The following is a 16,481-nucleotide window of genomic DNA, read 5'->3' as shown; positions in this document are numbered from 1 at the left end:
TTTATTTCTCTTAGTCACTCTCATCCTAGAGGCTTTGTGCTTTCAACCAGTTTCTTGTGCTCAGTCGTGCCCGACTCTTTGTGACCCCATGGACTGTAGCCCGCCAGGCTTCTCCGTCCATGGGATTCTCCAGCCAAGAACACTGGAGTGGGTTGCCATGCCCTCCTCTAGGAGGATCTTCCCGACCCAGGGATCGAACCTGCATTTCCTACATCTCCAGCATCGGCAGGCGGGTTCTTGACTGCTGAGCCACCAGGGAAGCCTGGTTTATTATGGAGCCAATAGCAGTTCTGTATGTTTGGAAGGAGAAAACGAAACTGCTCTGGAACATTCACTCTGAGATGCTGAACCAACGAAGCTTAAAAATCAGCAGGCGAAAGAATGACTGTTATTAAGCATCGTATGGTTAAACATCCTCTCCTATTAGCAAGAAATAAGCACCACCTGCAGAGTTGCCTCTGGGGAGGATGGAGCCGGGAGTGTGAAGCCGGGAGCCGCAGGTCCCGTGTCCCAGGCATGCGGTGGGTCCCAGGAGACGTGGGCCCAGGAGGCCTGCCCCCCGGCTGCAGGGCGCCCTCCACGCCCAGGAGCCCTGGGTGCTCGCCGCCCACGTGAAGGCATGCGGAGTCCTGCCGCATCTGCATCCTGCCCTCCCCGAGTGGCGTGTCACACAGCGGCACACCGGGTCACACCTGCTGTGGCCATCCCAGGCCCAGGCAATTGATGTCTTTTTTTTTTTTTTTAATTAAAAAAAAAAAATCTCCTGGCTGCATATCATCAAGAAAAACAACATTGTTTTCAGGGTCTCTTATCTCTCCACTCCCAAATATCCTGTTTCTTCGGGCTGGGCAGCCAGGACCAATAGAAACCTCTTCCTGCCATTGGCTGACTTCATTTCCCAGACTTAGCACAATCTCATCCGCTCTAAACAACCTCATCAAAACTACTTTCTGGTCAGAGAGAAGCAATAATTATTATTAACATTTATTAACGATCAATAAACTTGATTGCATTATGGCCAGCACTATTAAGGTAAGGAGAGGGGTCCTTTTCGTTTGACCAAATCTTGTGCTTGTTACTTTTTTCTTTGGTTTCCTTTATCAAGGCAGATAAGTTAGCATTGGGCAACACCCCCACTGCCACAATAGAGGACAACAAGATTTCCTTTGCACTGCCTAGTAAATTTCCTTTTTCCTACTCCAACCATCCGCAAGGCTTAAAAACTTCAAACTCAGAAAAAAGTTGGGGTTTCTAAATTCACGGTTGAGGGCTGTGGATGACTTTTGCAAAAGCTTTTCAGCACGCGTCCGAATTTTCCTATTCTTTTAACTGTCTCTAGCGGTGCCTGGAGGTGCCTCCGCTGGAAGGCAATGGACTTGGCGAGGTTGGAGGGCAGGGTCGGAGGAAAAGATGGGCTTGGAAATGTTGAACTTTCGGATGTTCTCGAAGGCCTCCATAGCATCAGGGATGCCAGCCGGTCCCTGTGGAAGTGAAGCAAGTGGCTGTCTGTCGGTCATGGGACCTGCCAATGTTGCCTTCATTTTGTGGAACCTTCAGGCTGAGCACGGGGCATTCTCATAACTCGCACGGTGGTAATTCGGTGTGTTCGGTTATGTATTTATCTTTAATAAAGTACCTACTTCTCGGAGCACTGTGAGTAGGCTTACTTCCCCGCGATGGTTGCCTTGAGGGAACTGCCTGCCTGTTCTCTGTGCACTGGGGTGTGTGGTCTGATGTGTTGTTTTTCTTGCAGACGTTTCTGGTAAGTAGCACAGAGAGATGAAGGTGGAGGTGAATCTGTGGAGGTGAACATACAAATGTGGCCTCATTCTTGGTGGTGAAGCCAATTGGACGCTTAATCGGCAGCATAAGAGTCTACAAAGTGGCCTGTTAACAGTATTTTCAAGGCCAGATTGGTGACATTTGTAGAAATGAGAAAAAATGAGCACCAAAGTCAGATATTTTTTTGGTCTCGTGTCTTTAGTTTTGCCGCATGAAGGTGAAAAGCATTTGGCTGTGTTTTCATCAAGGGTTATAGTTCATTGGAAACTTCATGAATATGGAAGTTGCTCAGAATTGGGCCATGACAATGTTTAAAAATCCTTCTTGATTTGGAATTTGAAATGTTTGTGTGAGAGGATTTAATTAATACTTACTGTATACACTGTGTTTCAGAAGTTCTGTTCAGTCTTTATTTCTCAAGATATGTTTTGTTTTTCAAGGTATGGTCAATAATATATAAAAAAATAATCATCAAAGTATGATTCAAAGATTTTAATCTTACAGAAATTTTTCTTTCTTTGGCTATAAGGATTGAAAGTCTCCTGAAATATAATGATGTGGAAAGAAATCTTAAGATCTAGGGTTTGACATGCTCTACTTTCAGCAATATGAGCAGAAATTGTTGGATTTTATAACCTCAAATGCTGCCTTTTTATTTCTTATTTTCACCCTTTTTCATGTCCATATTTCATGGCAGCTGCGTCTAATGTTCTTTGTAAATTTTGAATAGGTTGGGTACAGTTACGTGTGTGTGTTTCAGAAAAATCAGTGTATCAAAGGACATTGAAGTAACAGCCCATCTTTTAGAGTGTGGGGTGTGTTTTGCATATAATACAAATGTGTGATCGTTTAATTTAAAGTATACATTTCTAAGAGATGAAGATATTTTCAAAGCTTCAATGTCTTGTGATTTTTCACAATGAATTATGGCAACAGTTACACTTATCCAGGACATTCTGCTTATTTTACCATTTGATTACACTGCATTCTCTGTATATTGTCTGTAGCTTAAGTAAACTTTCAAAATGACTTCGAGTGGACCCTTTTTAATCCTCTGTTAAAATAAAATAGACCCTCTTTATAGGTAACTTCCTTTAAGACATGTTCTGCTAGGCTTCCTGGGTAAAGTAATGAGATGATTTTACAGACTTGTTTATAGAGTGGAAAAAAGGCGGCCCGAGTCTGTTGACTACAGTTTTAATTATGTTAGTGCAAAGCTCAAATTAGCATAGGGAACATTAGGGCGGCCGTGGCTGTCTGTTGGAATTAGGAAACAGTTTGTCAAATGGGCAATTGCCAGTCCCAAATGCTCTCTGCTTTTTGTTGTTTCAGTAAATAAAATCAATTAGTTGATCTGGTATCAGATGCATAGAATTGAGGTTGTTCCTCTGTGTCTTGAGTGGATTTCTTTTTTTTTTTTGGCTTGAATAAGAGGCACTTTGAAAAGTTCAGTGTTTCTATCCTGTCTTTATGATCTTCACCCTCACTTTCCCTTCATATTTTGGAAATGGGAACAAAGTGTTTCCATAGGAATTTTAAAAGAATTTTGGGAGCTTATGTGAATGTGTCCATTTCTCCTTCAAGGTCCGGGAATTTTAAGATCAGATTAAGAGCTCTAATAGAAGCGTATAGAAGCATCAAAACTGCTGCCCTAACATGCAATTCCTGAGTCAGTTTCGGTGCTTCCGGGGCTTCTGAGCCACCTGACAATACTGGGGGGGCCTTAACACCCCCTTCCTGCCTTCTCTACAAAACAGCACTGCCTTTGCTTACTGACTCTAAGGAGCTAGTTGTTAGCCTTGGAACTTGATTTTGCTTCAGTTAGGATTTTTTAATCCAGTCTCCCAAAGACTTTGCTGATCCTTTGTTATGCCTTGGGCCACTGGGGAGTCCAATGAAGCCTGCAGTCGCTTCTCAAAATAATGCTTTTAAGTGCAGGAAAGGCCATACACAGAGTGACAGGGGAAGCTAATTCTATTGTAATCCACTTCTGTCCTTGGGTGGTCCAGGGAGCCACAGGTTACAGCCCCTGATCCTACAGTGTAAAGGTCGTTAGTCTTTCAGGCAGAGTTGTGGGGATTTTCCTTTATCACCCATGTGGCAACTAGAGGTCCAGTTGCAGCTGTGAGTGGAGGGAGAGCATCTTAGAACCAGACAGGAGATGGAAAGTTCCTAACAAGGCTTGTGGAGGGAGAATGCGACTCCTGTCCCTGTGAGTTGTTTCTAGAAGGTCCTTTCTTTGATTTGACAGAAGTTGGGAGTTTGGATGATCACTGTGGTCTCACTTGCATGCGGACTTTAAAGAAAGCAGCAAAGTAGCGAAGGTGACGACAGGAACAGGCAAAAAGGCAAACTCACGGGTGGAGAGAACAAACTAATGGCTCCCAGTGGGGAGGGGAGGTGGGGGTGACAGAGGTGAGCAGTGAAGAGGATAAGCTGTTCCATATAAAACAGACTACAAGGCCGTGCTGTGCCCCTAGGGTTATAGCCAGTGTTTTCTAATAACTGGAAATGGAGTTGGTGTTCAGTTGCTCAGCCAAGTCTGGTTTCTTTTGTGACCCCATGGACTGTAGCCCACCAGGCTCCTCTGCCCATGGGATTCTCCAGGCAAGGATCCTGGAGCAGGCTGTTACTCCCTTCTTCAGGGGATCTTCCCAAGCCAGGGACATTGGCAGGCAGATTCTTTACCACTGAGCCGCCTGGGAAGCCCTGGAAATGGAGTGGAACCTTTAAAAATTGGAAATCACTATATTGTACTCTGGTAACTATCAATAGTGCACGTCAGCCACACTGCAGTTAAAAATAGAAAAAAGAAACTTTAAAAGCATAAAACTTCTGTGTACTTCGTGCCTTGCTCATAGCAGGCATTTGCTGAGTATTTGCTATCAGGTGTGAAGCAAACTTGTATAAAACCTTGGGGTTATGTGAAGGAAGCTCGTTTCCTTCATATATAGTATTTTGAGGGATATGACGAATGAGTTGAACACCCCTGGGGCATATGAGTTTTCAGCAGTTCATTGGCTTAAGTGAAATTAGAATTGTTTCGTCTCTTGCTACTTTAGGAGTCAGTAACAATGGAAGGATTAGAAAGCAAAATACTTCTGCCCCACTAACTCAAGGTTGTATTCCCAGAGCACTGGCCTGAAAGTAGAATTACCGGCCATGATCTTAAAAAAGAACTGGTTGGATGGCATCACCAACTCAATGGACCTGAGTTTGAACAAACTCCAGGAAGGTGGTAGAGGACGTGGAAGCCTGGCGTGCTGCAGTCCATGGGGTCGCAAAGAGTCAGACATGACTTAGTGACTGAACAATCTTAAAGTGACTCGTGCTCGTGTCCGTGGGTGGCTCTGGACACACTGGGCATGCTGCCTCAGTGGCTATGGGAGAGGGGATTGGAAAGGATAGAATAGAATTTGGGGGTTATTTTTCTCATGATCCCCTTTATGAGGGACTGCAGTGCTCTCAGAGAATATTCTGGAAGTCTGCACTGTTTCTCTGTTTTTGTTCAGTCTCTCGAACCATTTCTTAATTATCCATCTTTTCTTTAAAGTGATTATTTCATTTTTTTTTTTTTTACAAAACAGATCTTTGTTTAAAGCACCCCCCCAACACTCATACATACACTTGTTTATATCTCTTAAAAAACCACGTGTGTGCGTTCGTTGCTCAGCCGTGTCTGACTCTTTGTGACCCCATGGACTATAGCCCCACCAGGCTTCTTTATCCATGGGGACCCTCTGGGCAAGAATACTGGAATGGGTAGCCATTCCCTTCTCCAGGGGACCTTCCCAACCCCAGGGATGAACCAGAGTCTCCTACATTGCAGGCAGGTTCTTTACCGTCTGAGCCACCAGGGAAGTTGAAAAACCGTTCCTACAAATATGAATAAAATAAATAAGTGAAACAGCTGTCCCTGATGCTTTTAGGAAAAGATGACTTCTGTGTTTAGACCTCCAGAATAAGGCTCCCTATGTGGGAAGGGGAAACCCAAAGCTATGCATCCTGGACCCCTTGGCACCCCAGTAACTTGGCAGATGGATTGCTCTAACAGCTGGCACGGAAGAGCATCACGGTGCAGGAGGCTGTGGGAAAGCCAGGATGAGAGCTCCTCTGAGTGTAAGACCTTCCGAGAAGAGGGCCTGACCGAGACTGACTCCAGGCCTTCCCAGTGGTGGGGGCAGGTCCGCTCTGGCGGGATCCTTTCTTGGGCTAAGGGATGGCCTCAAATGCATCAGGGGACCCCAAAGCATGGGGAACAATTCTTCTCTTCCCTGGGGACTCTGTCAGATCGCCCCTGAGGTTTCTGATGCTTTGTGGCCACAGACACCCCTGCCTTTGAGTCCTTCCCAGTCCCATGACCCTGGGCCAGGGCTCTGAGCTCCGCTTCCTCCCCTGTAAGGTGGGATTGTAAGGTGGGATCCTAATGCCTGTTCTGATGTGAGTCCAGGACAGCAGAGCTCCGGTAACTGCTCAGGCAGATGCCATGAGGCGATCTACGTCTCAGCTTTGCTGGTGAACTTGCCTTGTCTTTCTGGCACTGCTCTGAAGTCTGTGTGCCCCATTGCCCTGCTCCAGTTGTGAACTCCAGAGGCCCACCGAGACAAGGAGAAGGGCAGGTCGCTTCCACAGGTCACTGTTCCGGCCTCCCAGGCAGGGAAGGGCATACAGGAGCCGGGAGGGGACAGACCAGGGGAGCTCTAGGAGTCCCTGGATATAAGGGTGCAACCAGGCAGGTTCCAAACACCCAGGCAGGCAGAATGTCGGGGGGTCCCTCACGGCCCGGCTGTTCAGAGGCTTGGTTTAGTCCTGCTCTGAGGGTGGAGGCTGTTTGCTCCGTGGCTAATGGAGGGCAGAGGCCTGCAGAGCCTCTCGCTCCTGACCATTGCATCCTTCCACTGTTGTTTCCTTTAAATTATTTGCATTTATTTTGAAAAACGCATGTCTTGTTTCGTGCAAATTACTGTCATAAAACCTTCAGGGGATCTCCCCAACCCAGGGACTGAACCCAGGTCTCCTGCTTTGCAGGTGGATTCTTTACTGTCTGAGACACCAGGGAAGCCTGAGAATACTGGAGTAGGTAGCCCATTCCTTCTCCAGGGGAATTTCCTGACCGATCCTGTTGTAGGAAATAATATTGCTTTCAGTTTTCCCTAATTATATTGCAATGCACCCTCTATATAATTTTTTTAAATTTATTTTATTAGTATTAGTGCTTAGAAAAGGACTTATTGGACCAAGTGGTATGTGTGTTGGTATGTGTGTGTATGTATATATATGTGTGTGTGTGTGTATATATATATATATATATATTTAAAGTCTCTGCCACAGTTTTTTAAAAAATGACCGCTTCATTCTCTAAAAGGGTTGTGCCTGTTTCAACTTATGGTCATATATGAGACTCTTTCCACTGCACTCATAACAACTCTGAATATTTCGCTCTTCAAAAGCTTCAAAGCTTTGCCATTGTGACAGGCAAAAATGGAATCTCATTTTAATTTCAGTAATTAGGGTGTTTCATCACGCTTTTTTTGCTGTGAACCCGTTTCAAGCAGTGGCCACGGTGACCTCTGGATCTTTTTCTTGTTCACACTTTCCTTCCCTGTTTGCTCACACTTATTTCCCTGCCGCACGTGGCTGAGGCATGTTATATAAAGCCTAAGATCATTCCTCGTTCTGTCTCCTCTCTCCTGCCTCGTTTTCTCTCTTGCCAGTGTGCCTCCCAGCTCTGCTTGTGTTTGGGAGTGTGACTCTGTGTCTACCTATGTGAACCACAGAACCTGTTTTGTTTTGTGATCGGTCTGCCCATCTCTTTTTCTGTAGGGGTTCAGTCAATGTTTGTTGAAAAAATAAATGTTGATTAAAATCCTTTAAGGTCATAAAGAGAAAGTTAAGGTATCAGGAAGATAATCGTTGCAGATTTTAAATAGATGTATTGCTATAGAGATATTTCTCCTAGTTTAAATACAAATTAAATAGAACTGCTGTTGAAAAAAGCATAGAAAAGACACTTAAATTATCCTCATCAGGGGAGAAGAATGGGGCAAGGGATCGTTAGGGAGTGTGGGGTGGATATGTACCCACTTCTGTATTACGGATAGCCAACAAGGATCTACTGTGTAGCACAGGGAACTCTGTTCAGTGTAATGTGGCAGCCTAGATGGGAGCGGGGCTTGGGGGAGAATGGATACATGTATATGTATGGCTGAGTCCCTCCACTGTCCTTCTGAAACTACCACAACATTCTTAATCAGCTATACTCTGATATAAAATAAAAAGTTAAAAAAGTTTTTCAGAGGTGGGTGTTGTATCTGGAATTCATAATCCAGATTAGTATCATCCTTGTGACAGCTGTGCTGGATGCTCACATTATCTCATGAGATGCTCACTGCAGCCTGCATCCTGGTGCTTTTTGTCCAGATAAGGATGGAGGATTAGAGAGAGGCTGAGAAATGTGCTCTAGGCACACAAATCTGTTTCCCCTCTATTTATCACCATATGACCTTCCCCCCACCCCCCGCCCGCCGGTATTTGCCTTAGCTCTTAATGTTAAATTACTATGCAGGAAAAAAAAAAAAAAACCACAATATATGAAAGGATATAGTGATATGTCTCCTGTAAATATATCACACTTTGATAAAATTTAAGAATAAGAAAGAGAAAAAAAGGATATATGTTAAATAATGAAAATTACCATAATTGGCTCATTTATGTTACCACTCTTGAGTGAGAAAACCCCTTAGGCGACAATTATGCTCTTGTTGGCTGATTAAGATAAAGGACTAGAAAATTCAAGAGCTAAACTCTTAACACCCAATTCTGTGCTTGGTGACAAGAATTCTTTCCATATTTGGTGACATCCAAGGGGCCGTGATTCCAGATTCCAGATCGTTTCCTCACCCCAAGTATCAACTTCCTCGCCTGCGTCTCCTGAGTTTTCCATCAGGCCTTACCAAGTCTTTCCGTAGGGGTGTTCATGGAATTGGACTCTGGGAAGAAAAAACGTAATCTGCTGTTCAGCACAGATAAGTGCTGAGACATTTAGAAAAGAAATGCCAAGGCCAAGTGAAATTATTTATTTTTAAAGCTACATCATAATCCAATCATAACATGAACATCAGGGCTGTTACTTCAAGTGACTTTGTTCAAGACAATGCATGTCAGTTTCTGGAGTGTAAAACAAAGAGCATTTCTAGTACATCCTGCAAAGAATCTGCACTCCTGAATCTTAACACAATGGCCTTTAAATCATTCAACCTTGAAGATTTAACATCTCTCCTCCTGTTATAAAATTATAGGATAGCACATCGATTTTTTTTTCCATTTAACAAGTATAGAAATACAGTCCAACACCAAAGAGTTTTCCCTCCCAACCACCTCCCTCCACAGGCTCCCAAGTTCATTAATTCAAATCCTTGGCCAGTAGCAGCTTCACCGTCCTAGTCCTTCTGAACCCCACTGGACCCTGTTGAGTTTTATTTTCTCAAATTAACTGGAGGCGTGGGATGCTCACCTTTGAGGAAGAGGAAGCTGTTGAAATGACACTTGAGAATTTGTCAACATAATTAGTTTGTGTCTCAATGTGAGGTAGATTTCCCAAGACATCGCTCCAAGTTAAAAAATAAATAAATTATATATGTATATTACTATGTGGTTTTATATTGCGAAGTCCCCCTGGGATCTGTGTTGTCTGGAGGTGTCACCTTCCGTTCACAGAAGCGCCAGCATGTAGGTGAATGGAGCCGGCCCGTGCTTATCTTATGCCCAGGGAGGCCCCTGACACTCTCATTTCTTCATTCTTAAAATAGACTCTGTGGGGAAAGGATTGGTCTTATCGCGCGGGCAAGGAAAGGGAGGCGTCGCTGTGAAGGCTGGCGAGGGAAGTGGAGAGAGGCCGGCCTGGGGGCGCAGTGGCTGGGCCGGCGCTGCGGGACCTCCGCGGGGAAGGCGCCGCGCCGGAGTCCGGAGTCCGCTCCTTCTCGGGAGCACAGGAGTGGGCTCCGGGCGTTTCTCCCTAGACAGGTCCCTCCCCTCACCTCCTCTGGGTGTCTCCTCCATCGGAGGGAGCCGCCACGCTTTCCACTTCACAGGGCTCCAGGGGAGGTGAACCGAGCTGAAATGGTCCTTGAGGCCCGAACTGCTTGTTAGCTAATGTTATTCTTCACTAGAGTCGCATCGGTTTTCCTTCTAGGACCAAACTCAGGAAATCCATAAAGATTTTTTTTCCCCAATTTATAACAGGTAGTGAATTTTTTTTTTTCTTAAGGTGGCCAGTTTTCCTCTGATGCACGTGTTCTTTTCATTTGATTAAGAAATAAAGACTCTTCCAGGGCAGTGAGCGCTCAGTAATTCCCAGTACTTTGCGTCAGAGCAGGACCTAAAACGATGCCAGCAGGCGCTTGCTGTGGAGGCAGCTGGAGCCTCCGTGCGGCTGGCTGGCCCTGGAGACCCCTGCTCGGAGGTCTTGCTGCCCTCTGCTTCTCTCAGTCCATCTCACACTCAGTGCTCCTTCCGTCCTCTTTCTTCCTCTCTGCTCTCGTTAACAACCCAACAGGTGCTTTTTAAAACATAAAGCAGTAACCATGGAGAGGACCTCCCCCCAAACATCTCCAGTGCTCAGGGGTCCTCCCTGGACCTGCTACCATTTACCCAGTCACGTCTGTCATCCCAGGAAACCTGGGACAGTGCAGGCTCTCAAGCTTTTCATCCCGGGTAAAGAAATAGAGACAAGGTTGACCAGGTAATCAAAAGCCACAGCCGCGTGTCCACATTTGAGTTCTGTCTTTAACTTCTTATGTGACCTCCTAGCGCTAGAAGCATATTCATGTCCACATGTAAAATAAGAGGGCTTCCCAGGTGGCACTAGTGGTAAAGAACCTGCCTACCTTGGCAGGAGACAGGAGATGCGGATTTGATTGCTGTGTTGGGGAGATCCCCTGCAGGAGGAATGGTAACCCTCTCCAGTTTTCTTGTCTGGAGAATCCCATGGACAGAGGAGCCTGGTGGGCTACAGTCCATGGGGCTGCAGAGTCGGACACGACTGAAGCCACTTAGCATGCATATAAAATAAGAATGTGGCCCAAGATCAAATACAAGTGACATATTAATTTTTGAAGATGTTATGTCTGTCATCCTGTTTTTATTGGTGCGTAACTGCTTGACGATGTTGTGTTAGCTTCTGTGTACAGCAAAGTGAATCAGCTTTGAAAGTGTTAGTGAAAGTGCTAATCGCTCAGTCGTGTCTGACTCTTTGCGACCCCATGGACTGTAGCCCCCCAGGTCCCTCTGTCCATGGAACTCTCCAGGCAGGAATCAGCTATATGCTTACATATCCTCTCTTCTCTTGAGCCTCCCCACTGCCTCACCCCCTGTTCCACGCCTCTAGGTCATCAGAGGGCCCCGAACTCAGCTCCTTGTACTATAAAGCAGAGTTCTCACTAGTTATCTGTTTTACACATGACTTTATGAGTTATCCATCCTGCCAGTTTGAGTTAACATGGAAAGTCTTGTTGATTTTACCTGTTCAACCAAAGACCCGGACTCTCCTCAGCCTGTGTTAAGCCTGGAAGAGGAGAAATAAAATCGACTTTCCTAGAGTAGCATCTCAGGGAAGAAAACCAGGCTGTGTTTTGGGGGCTTCCCTGAGAGGGAAGCTTCTGTTCTACCCCCAAAGGTGTTCCCACTGACTCCCTGCCTCTTGGGAACACAGTCTTATTGTTGGTGGTTTTGATAAGAAGCTGGTTATGAAATAAGAACACACTCACACACATATATTTTTAAGCCTTGTTCTTTGGAGATGGAAAACATCTTTTTTTAGATCGCATGTTTACTGGTTTGGTAAACAGTAAAATGCTGCTGTGGCAATTACCTTGAGGATAAAGGGTTTGTAGACAGATACTTCCTGCGTCCACTTCCTACACAGATAGCCAGCCCAACCAGAGACTCAGCAACGCAGAAAGAGCTCCGGATGGAAACTTCCTCTGTGAAGGCGTGGTTTGTTGTGCATTCTCTCTCCTCCATGGGGGCGGTGAGCCTCTTGCTACAGATTTATTGGCAGAATCCGCCGTTGTGAAGTGGGTGAAAATGTGATGTTTCCAAGGTGATGGCTTTAGGCCCTCGTTCTCATCCTTGGTCTTGTCTGTTGCCTGGATTTTACAAAGAGGCGTGTAGCTAGATTAGACATTTCTATGAGTAGGACTCCTGTTCTGTGGGGTCTTGGGTCCCCTTGAAATTATGGATTATGATGCATGAGTCTGTGTTTTTTAAAACCTTTTATTTTGTATTGGAGTACAGCCAATTAACAATGTTATGATAACTGCAGGTGAATATCAAGGGACTCAGTCATAAAAGTGAAGTGAAGTTGCTCAGTCGTGTCCGACTCTGCGATCCCATAGACTGTAGCCTACCAGGTTCCTCTGTCCATGGGATTTTCCAGGCAATAGTACTGGAGTGGATTGCCATTTCCTTCTCCAGGGGATCTTCCCAACCCAGGGCTCGAACCCGGGTCTCCTGCATTGTAGACAGACGCTTTACTGTCTGAGCCACAAGTCCATGAATCCCTTGATATAACATGTATTCATTCTCCCCCCAGACTCCCGTCCCATCCAGGCTGCCGCGTAACACTGAGCAGAGTTCCCTGTGCTATACAGTAGGTCCTGGTTGGTTATCCATTTTAAAAAGAGCAGTGTGTACATGTCAATCCCAAACCCTCTAACGATCCCTACCCCCCCAGCAACTGTAAGCTTCTCCTCTCAGTCTATGAGTCCATGAGTCTGTTTCTGTATTTGTTGACAAATAAGCCTCTTTGAGATTCAACTGGACATTTTCTTTTGGGTGGACATTTAGATGTAAATGTCATTTTAGATTTCGCTTTCTTCAGTCAAGCAGAGATCACCCGATTTGGGTACAGAAATCTCAGCGCACAGATTGTTCTCTGTGCTGAATTGACACCAGTTATTCAATTCCAGTGAATGCATTGTTTAGGTCCTTTGAACCAAAGCAAATAAAACCACAACACACAAACACTGAACAATAGGGAATCATCAATTTTCCACCTACAGGATATGTCCTTACCCACTGGCCCCTTTGCAGGGGGAAAAAATATATCAAGTCAACAAACAGTAACACTGAACAATAAACTAAACGAAATAAACAGCATCTGAAAGCCACTCAACTCGAGCCTTGGCAAAGCCCCAGAGAGGGCTGTTTGCATACTCCAAGCTTGGAGACCCACGGCTCCACCCTGATCTCCTGCAGGTCTCCGAAGCAATCAGAAAGCTGAGCCGCTGTTAACTGTTGGGTCCCTTCATGCTGCAGTGCCTCCTTGGATGATCAGAAGGTGCCTGTGAGCTCTGAGGTGAAATGGACAAGAGGACAGTGTCCGCTAGAGTCTGTGTCCAGTGTGTATTCTGTAGATGTCTGTGTCTGTCCAGGGAGAGACAGAAGCTTTGTCTGATGGCTTCGAGAAGCTGCCAGACATGGTTACATGTAGTCCAGTTTCATGAAGATGCCAGTAAATGAACATCCGTTCAGTTCAGTTCAGTCGCTCAGTCGTGTCCGACTCTTTGCGACTCCACGGACTGCAGCACGCCAGGCCTCCCTGTCCATCACCAACTCCTGGAGTTTACTCAGACTTACGTCCATTGAGTTGATGATGCCATCCAACCACCTCATCTTCTGTCCTCCCCTTCTCCTCCTGCTTTCAATCTTTCCCAGCATCAGGGTCTTTTCCAGTGAGTCAGCTCTTCACATAAGGTAGCCAAAGTATTGGAGTTTCAGCTTCAACATCGGTCCTTCCAATGAATATTCAGGACTGATTTCCTTTAGGAAATCAGGACTGGTTGGATCTCCTTGCAGTCCAAGGGACTCTCAAGAGTCTTCTCCAACACCACAGTTCAAAAGCATCGATTCTTTGGTGCTCAGCATACTCCAGTGATTTTATTCACACAGTCACTCAACAGTCATATTTTGGTGGGATTGACGTGAAATTGCCCCCAATGATATTTTTCTTTTCGAGACCCCCTTGTTTGTGTGCTTTGGCTCATCTTGTTGGAAGACATGGTCACTATCTCAGGAACCTCCTGTTTGAATGAAGATCTTTCTTCCTCTGCATTTGTTCCCCCTCTACCCTCCCTGTGAAGTTCTGTTGCCTTTTAGTGAAACTCCGAGACGCGTCTCCCAACGTGTTTCCTTCCAGCTGCTGCCTCCCTGCCACTTCTGCTTATTTTTTACAAAATGACTTCCCGAGCTCCCGCGTCTGTGTTGGTTCCGGCGCCCTGGGGGTCGTGGCTGTGTGGCGCCGGTGCAGAGCCGGTAGACCCATCTTTGACCTGCTCTCTGACAGTCACCACTGCCTGCCTGACAGCGGCGGTTGGTTCTGTTTTGTTTTCTTCAGCCTGAATACAGGTGTCATAGACCCACTGGATAACATATCTTTTAAACAACACAATAATGATAAAAACTTTGTTCATTTTCCCCCATTTCCAAAGCAATCACTGGAGGAGTTTAGAAAATAATTTAGAAAAGGAAGTTAAACCCATCGCATCAGTCGTGTCCAACTCTGTGCTACCCCATGGACTGTAGCCCGCCAGGCTCCTCTGTCCGTGGGCTTCTCCAGGCAAGAATACTGGAGCGGGTTGCCATTTCTTCCTCCAGAGGAATCTTCCTGACCCAGGGATCGAACCCGGGTTTCCCCCATTGCAGGCAGATTCTTCAGGGAAGACCTGATATTACACATCAGGGGTCTTTTGAAGATTTTTTTCCTGTTTTGTCTTCTTTTGTCTTTTTTTCCATGCACACAGACATATTCTTTAAAACTAATAATGAATTGGAGAAATTAAAATCATTTAAATACTCCTTTTTACCCTCCCTCTTTCCTCCAGGTTAGTGAAGAAAAGAGGACTAGCAGCTGAATGTTTATGATCCCCTCCTAGAGATTAAAGCCCCATATCCCTTCCTAAGGACCCAGTGTCTTATTACAAAGCAGAACCAGACGGCGGGGGCAGACCCTTGTTCCAGGATGCCATAGCAAGGGCACACCTCTTTTCTGTGCCTCAGTTTCCTTATCCGTAGAGTGGATTCAGCAGTGCCAAAAACACCCTTCCTGGTGCTGGTGGAAGGACCCAACAGCTTAATACAGTCATGCTTTCCAGGTGGCGCTAGTGGTCAAGAACCCACCTGCCAATCCTGGAGACTAAGAGATATATGTGGGTTTGATCCCTGGGTCAGGAAGATTCCCTGGAGGAGGGCATGGCAACTCACTCCTGTATTCTTGCCTGGAGAATCCCCATGGACAGAAGGGCCTGGTGGGCTACAGTCCATGGGGTCGCAAAGAGTCAGACACAACTACAGTAGCTTAGCTTGTATTTGAACAGTAGTGTGTTTTTGTATGCAAATCGGTGTGAGCTCTTTGTGGCTGGTAATCCTAGTCTCGTTCATATTATTTCGTGTACTGTCATATGTTTCTTGCTTTGTTTGAAGTAATCAGTTCTTGATTCTGTTTGTTTGTGCTGTTCATCTTTGAATATTCGTAGCTTCTGCTGAAGAGGTGAAAGCACTTCCCTCCCTGTTACTGGTTTCGCTCTCATACCATTCTTTTGAGGACAGTGGAATAAATATAATAGAGTCAGTGTTGTCAGTCCATTTAGGAGTTCAAGCAAAATACTCACCGATCTTTCAGCAGCTGAACTCAGAAGCTCAGGAGTTTGGAGGATCCAAAGAGAAAACTGCGCTGGAGGGCTATCCGATGTCACTGCCTCCTCCCTCCCCTTTCCTCTGGCCTCTGCCAGTCAACGGACGGTTGAATGAATGAATGCATGTCTGCAGTGAGGGGCCACAGCTGGTCTCCGGAGTGGTCCTAGCGTGAGAGGAGCCCAGTGCTCATTCAAATCTGATTGCTTCGGCTGACACATTCTTTAGAGGAAAGCAGACACTGAATTGCCAGTTGGTGTTCATGATTAGGAATCTATGGAACCTCACTGAAGAACAGAAACTCTCAAACTCTGCTTGTTAAAGTTCAGCCCTCTATACCCTAAGTCACATGTCTGGTGCTGTGTAATCTTTTATCTGTGCGGACCGTGCCTGGTAATAATGTCTGTTGAATAAGTAAAGGAATATCTGCCTGGATGATAAATGCATGATGAGTACATTAATTAGTGAGGTGATAACCCCATGGAGGATGAATTCATTTAATTCAGTGAGCAGTTATTGGCTTCCCTGGTGGCTCAGTTGTAAAGAGTCAGCTGGCCAGTGCAGGAGATGTAGGGGACGAGGGTTTGATTCCTGGGTCGAGAAGATCCCCTGAAGAAGGAAATGGCAACCCACTGCAGTATTCTTGCCTAGGAAACCCCGTGAACAGAGGAACCTAGCAGGCTACAGTCCATAGGGTCCCAAAGAGTCTGACCCAAATACAAAGCATTGTGTTAATTGCCTCCTAGAGTTTAGGAAGCAAGTTGGACCTCTTGATCAGAAGACAAAATTATTACTTATTCTTGGGACCAATGTCTTGCACGCTCCTGTGTCCAGTTTGAATGCCTGATGTTAGACAATAAGCGTGTATTATCTTAAGGAACCTTCTTGGGCTTGGGAAGGTGGGATGATTATGTGGGTTGCCCAGAACATAGTGGGATTTTGAATATTTGTGAGCACATGTCCTTTAAATGCATGTGTCTGTTCTGGGGCATGGTTGGAGGTGCTTCCGA

At 45.6% G+C, this 16,481-nt stretch overlaps 1 protein-coding gene and 1 long non-coding RNA gene across 7 annotated transcripts in view; one reads left to right on the top strand and one right to left on the bottom strand.

Annotated features, from left to right (window-relative positions):
• The window catches only part of LOC138428229 (uncharacterized), a 1,104,918-nt gene that overhangs the window by 796,385 nt on the left and 292,052 nt on the right, over positions 1-16,481 (bottom strand). The window lies entirely within an intron of this gene.
• Positions 1-16,481, top strand: part of ERG (ETS transcription factor ERG) — a 323,311-nt gene that overhangs the window by 189,918 nt on the left and 116,912 nt on the right. For 3 of the 6 annotated variants that reach the window (XM_069568525.1, XM_069568516.1, XM_069568485.1), the window contains exon 1: positions 1,234-1,600. The exons of 2 other annotated variants lie outside the window; for them this stretch is intronic. In XM_069568525.1, the coding sequence (XP_069424626.1) occupies positions 1,529-1,600 (72 nt within the window). In that variant the 5' untranslated portion in view covers positions 1,234-1,528. Of the gene's footprint in view, positions 1-14; positions 1,033-1,233; positions 1,601-16,481 lie in introns of those variants that run through there. One more of the 6 variants, XM_069568508.1, reaches the window with a different exon arrangement.

This window comes from Ovis canadensis, chromosome 1 (assembly GCF_042477335.2).
Source record: "Ovis canadensis isolate MfBH-ARS-UI-01 breed Bighorn chromosome 1, ARS-UI_OviCan_v2, whole genome shotgun sequence".
Taxonomy (NCBI): domain Eukaryota; kingdom Metazoa; phylum Chordata; class Mammalia; order Artiodactyla; family Bovidae; genus Ovis; species Ovis canadensis.
This window is presented reverse-complemented; position numbering and strand designations above follow the sequence as displayed.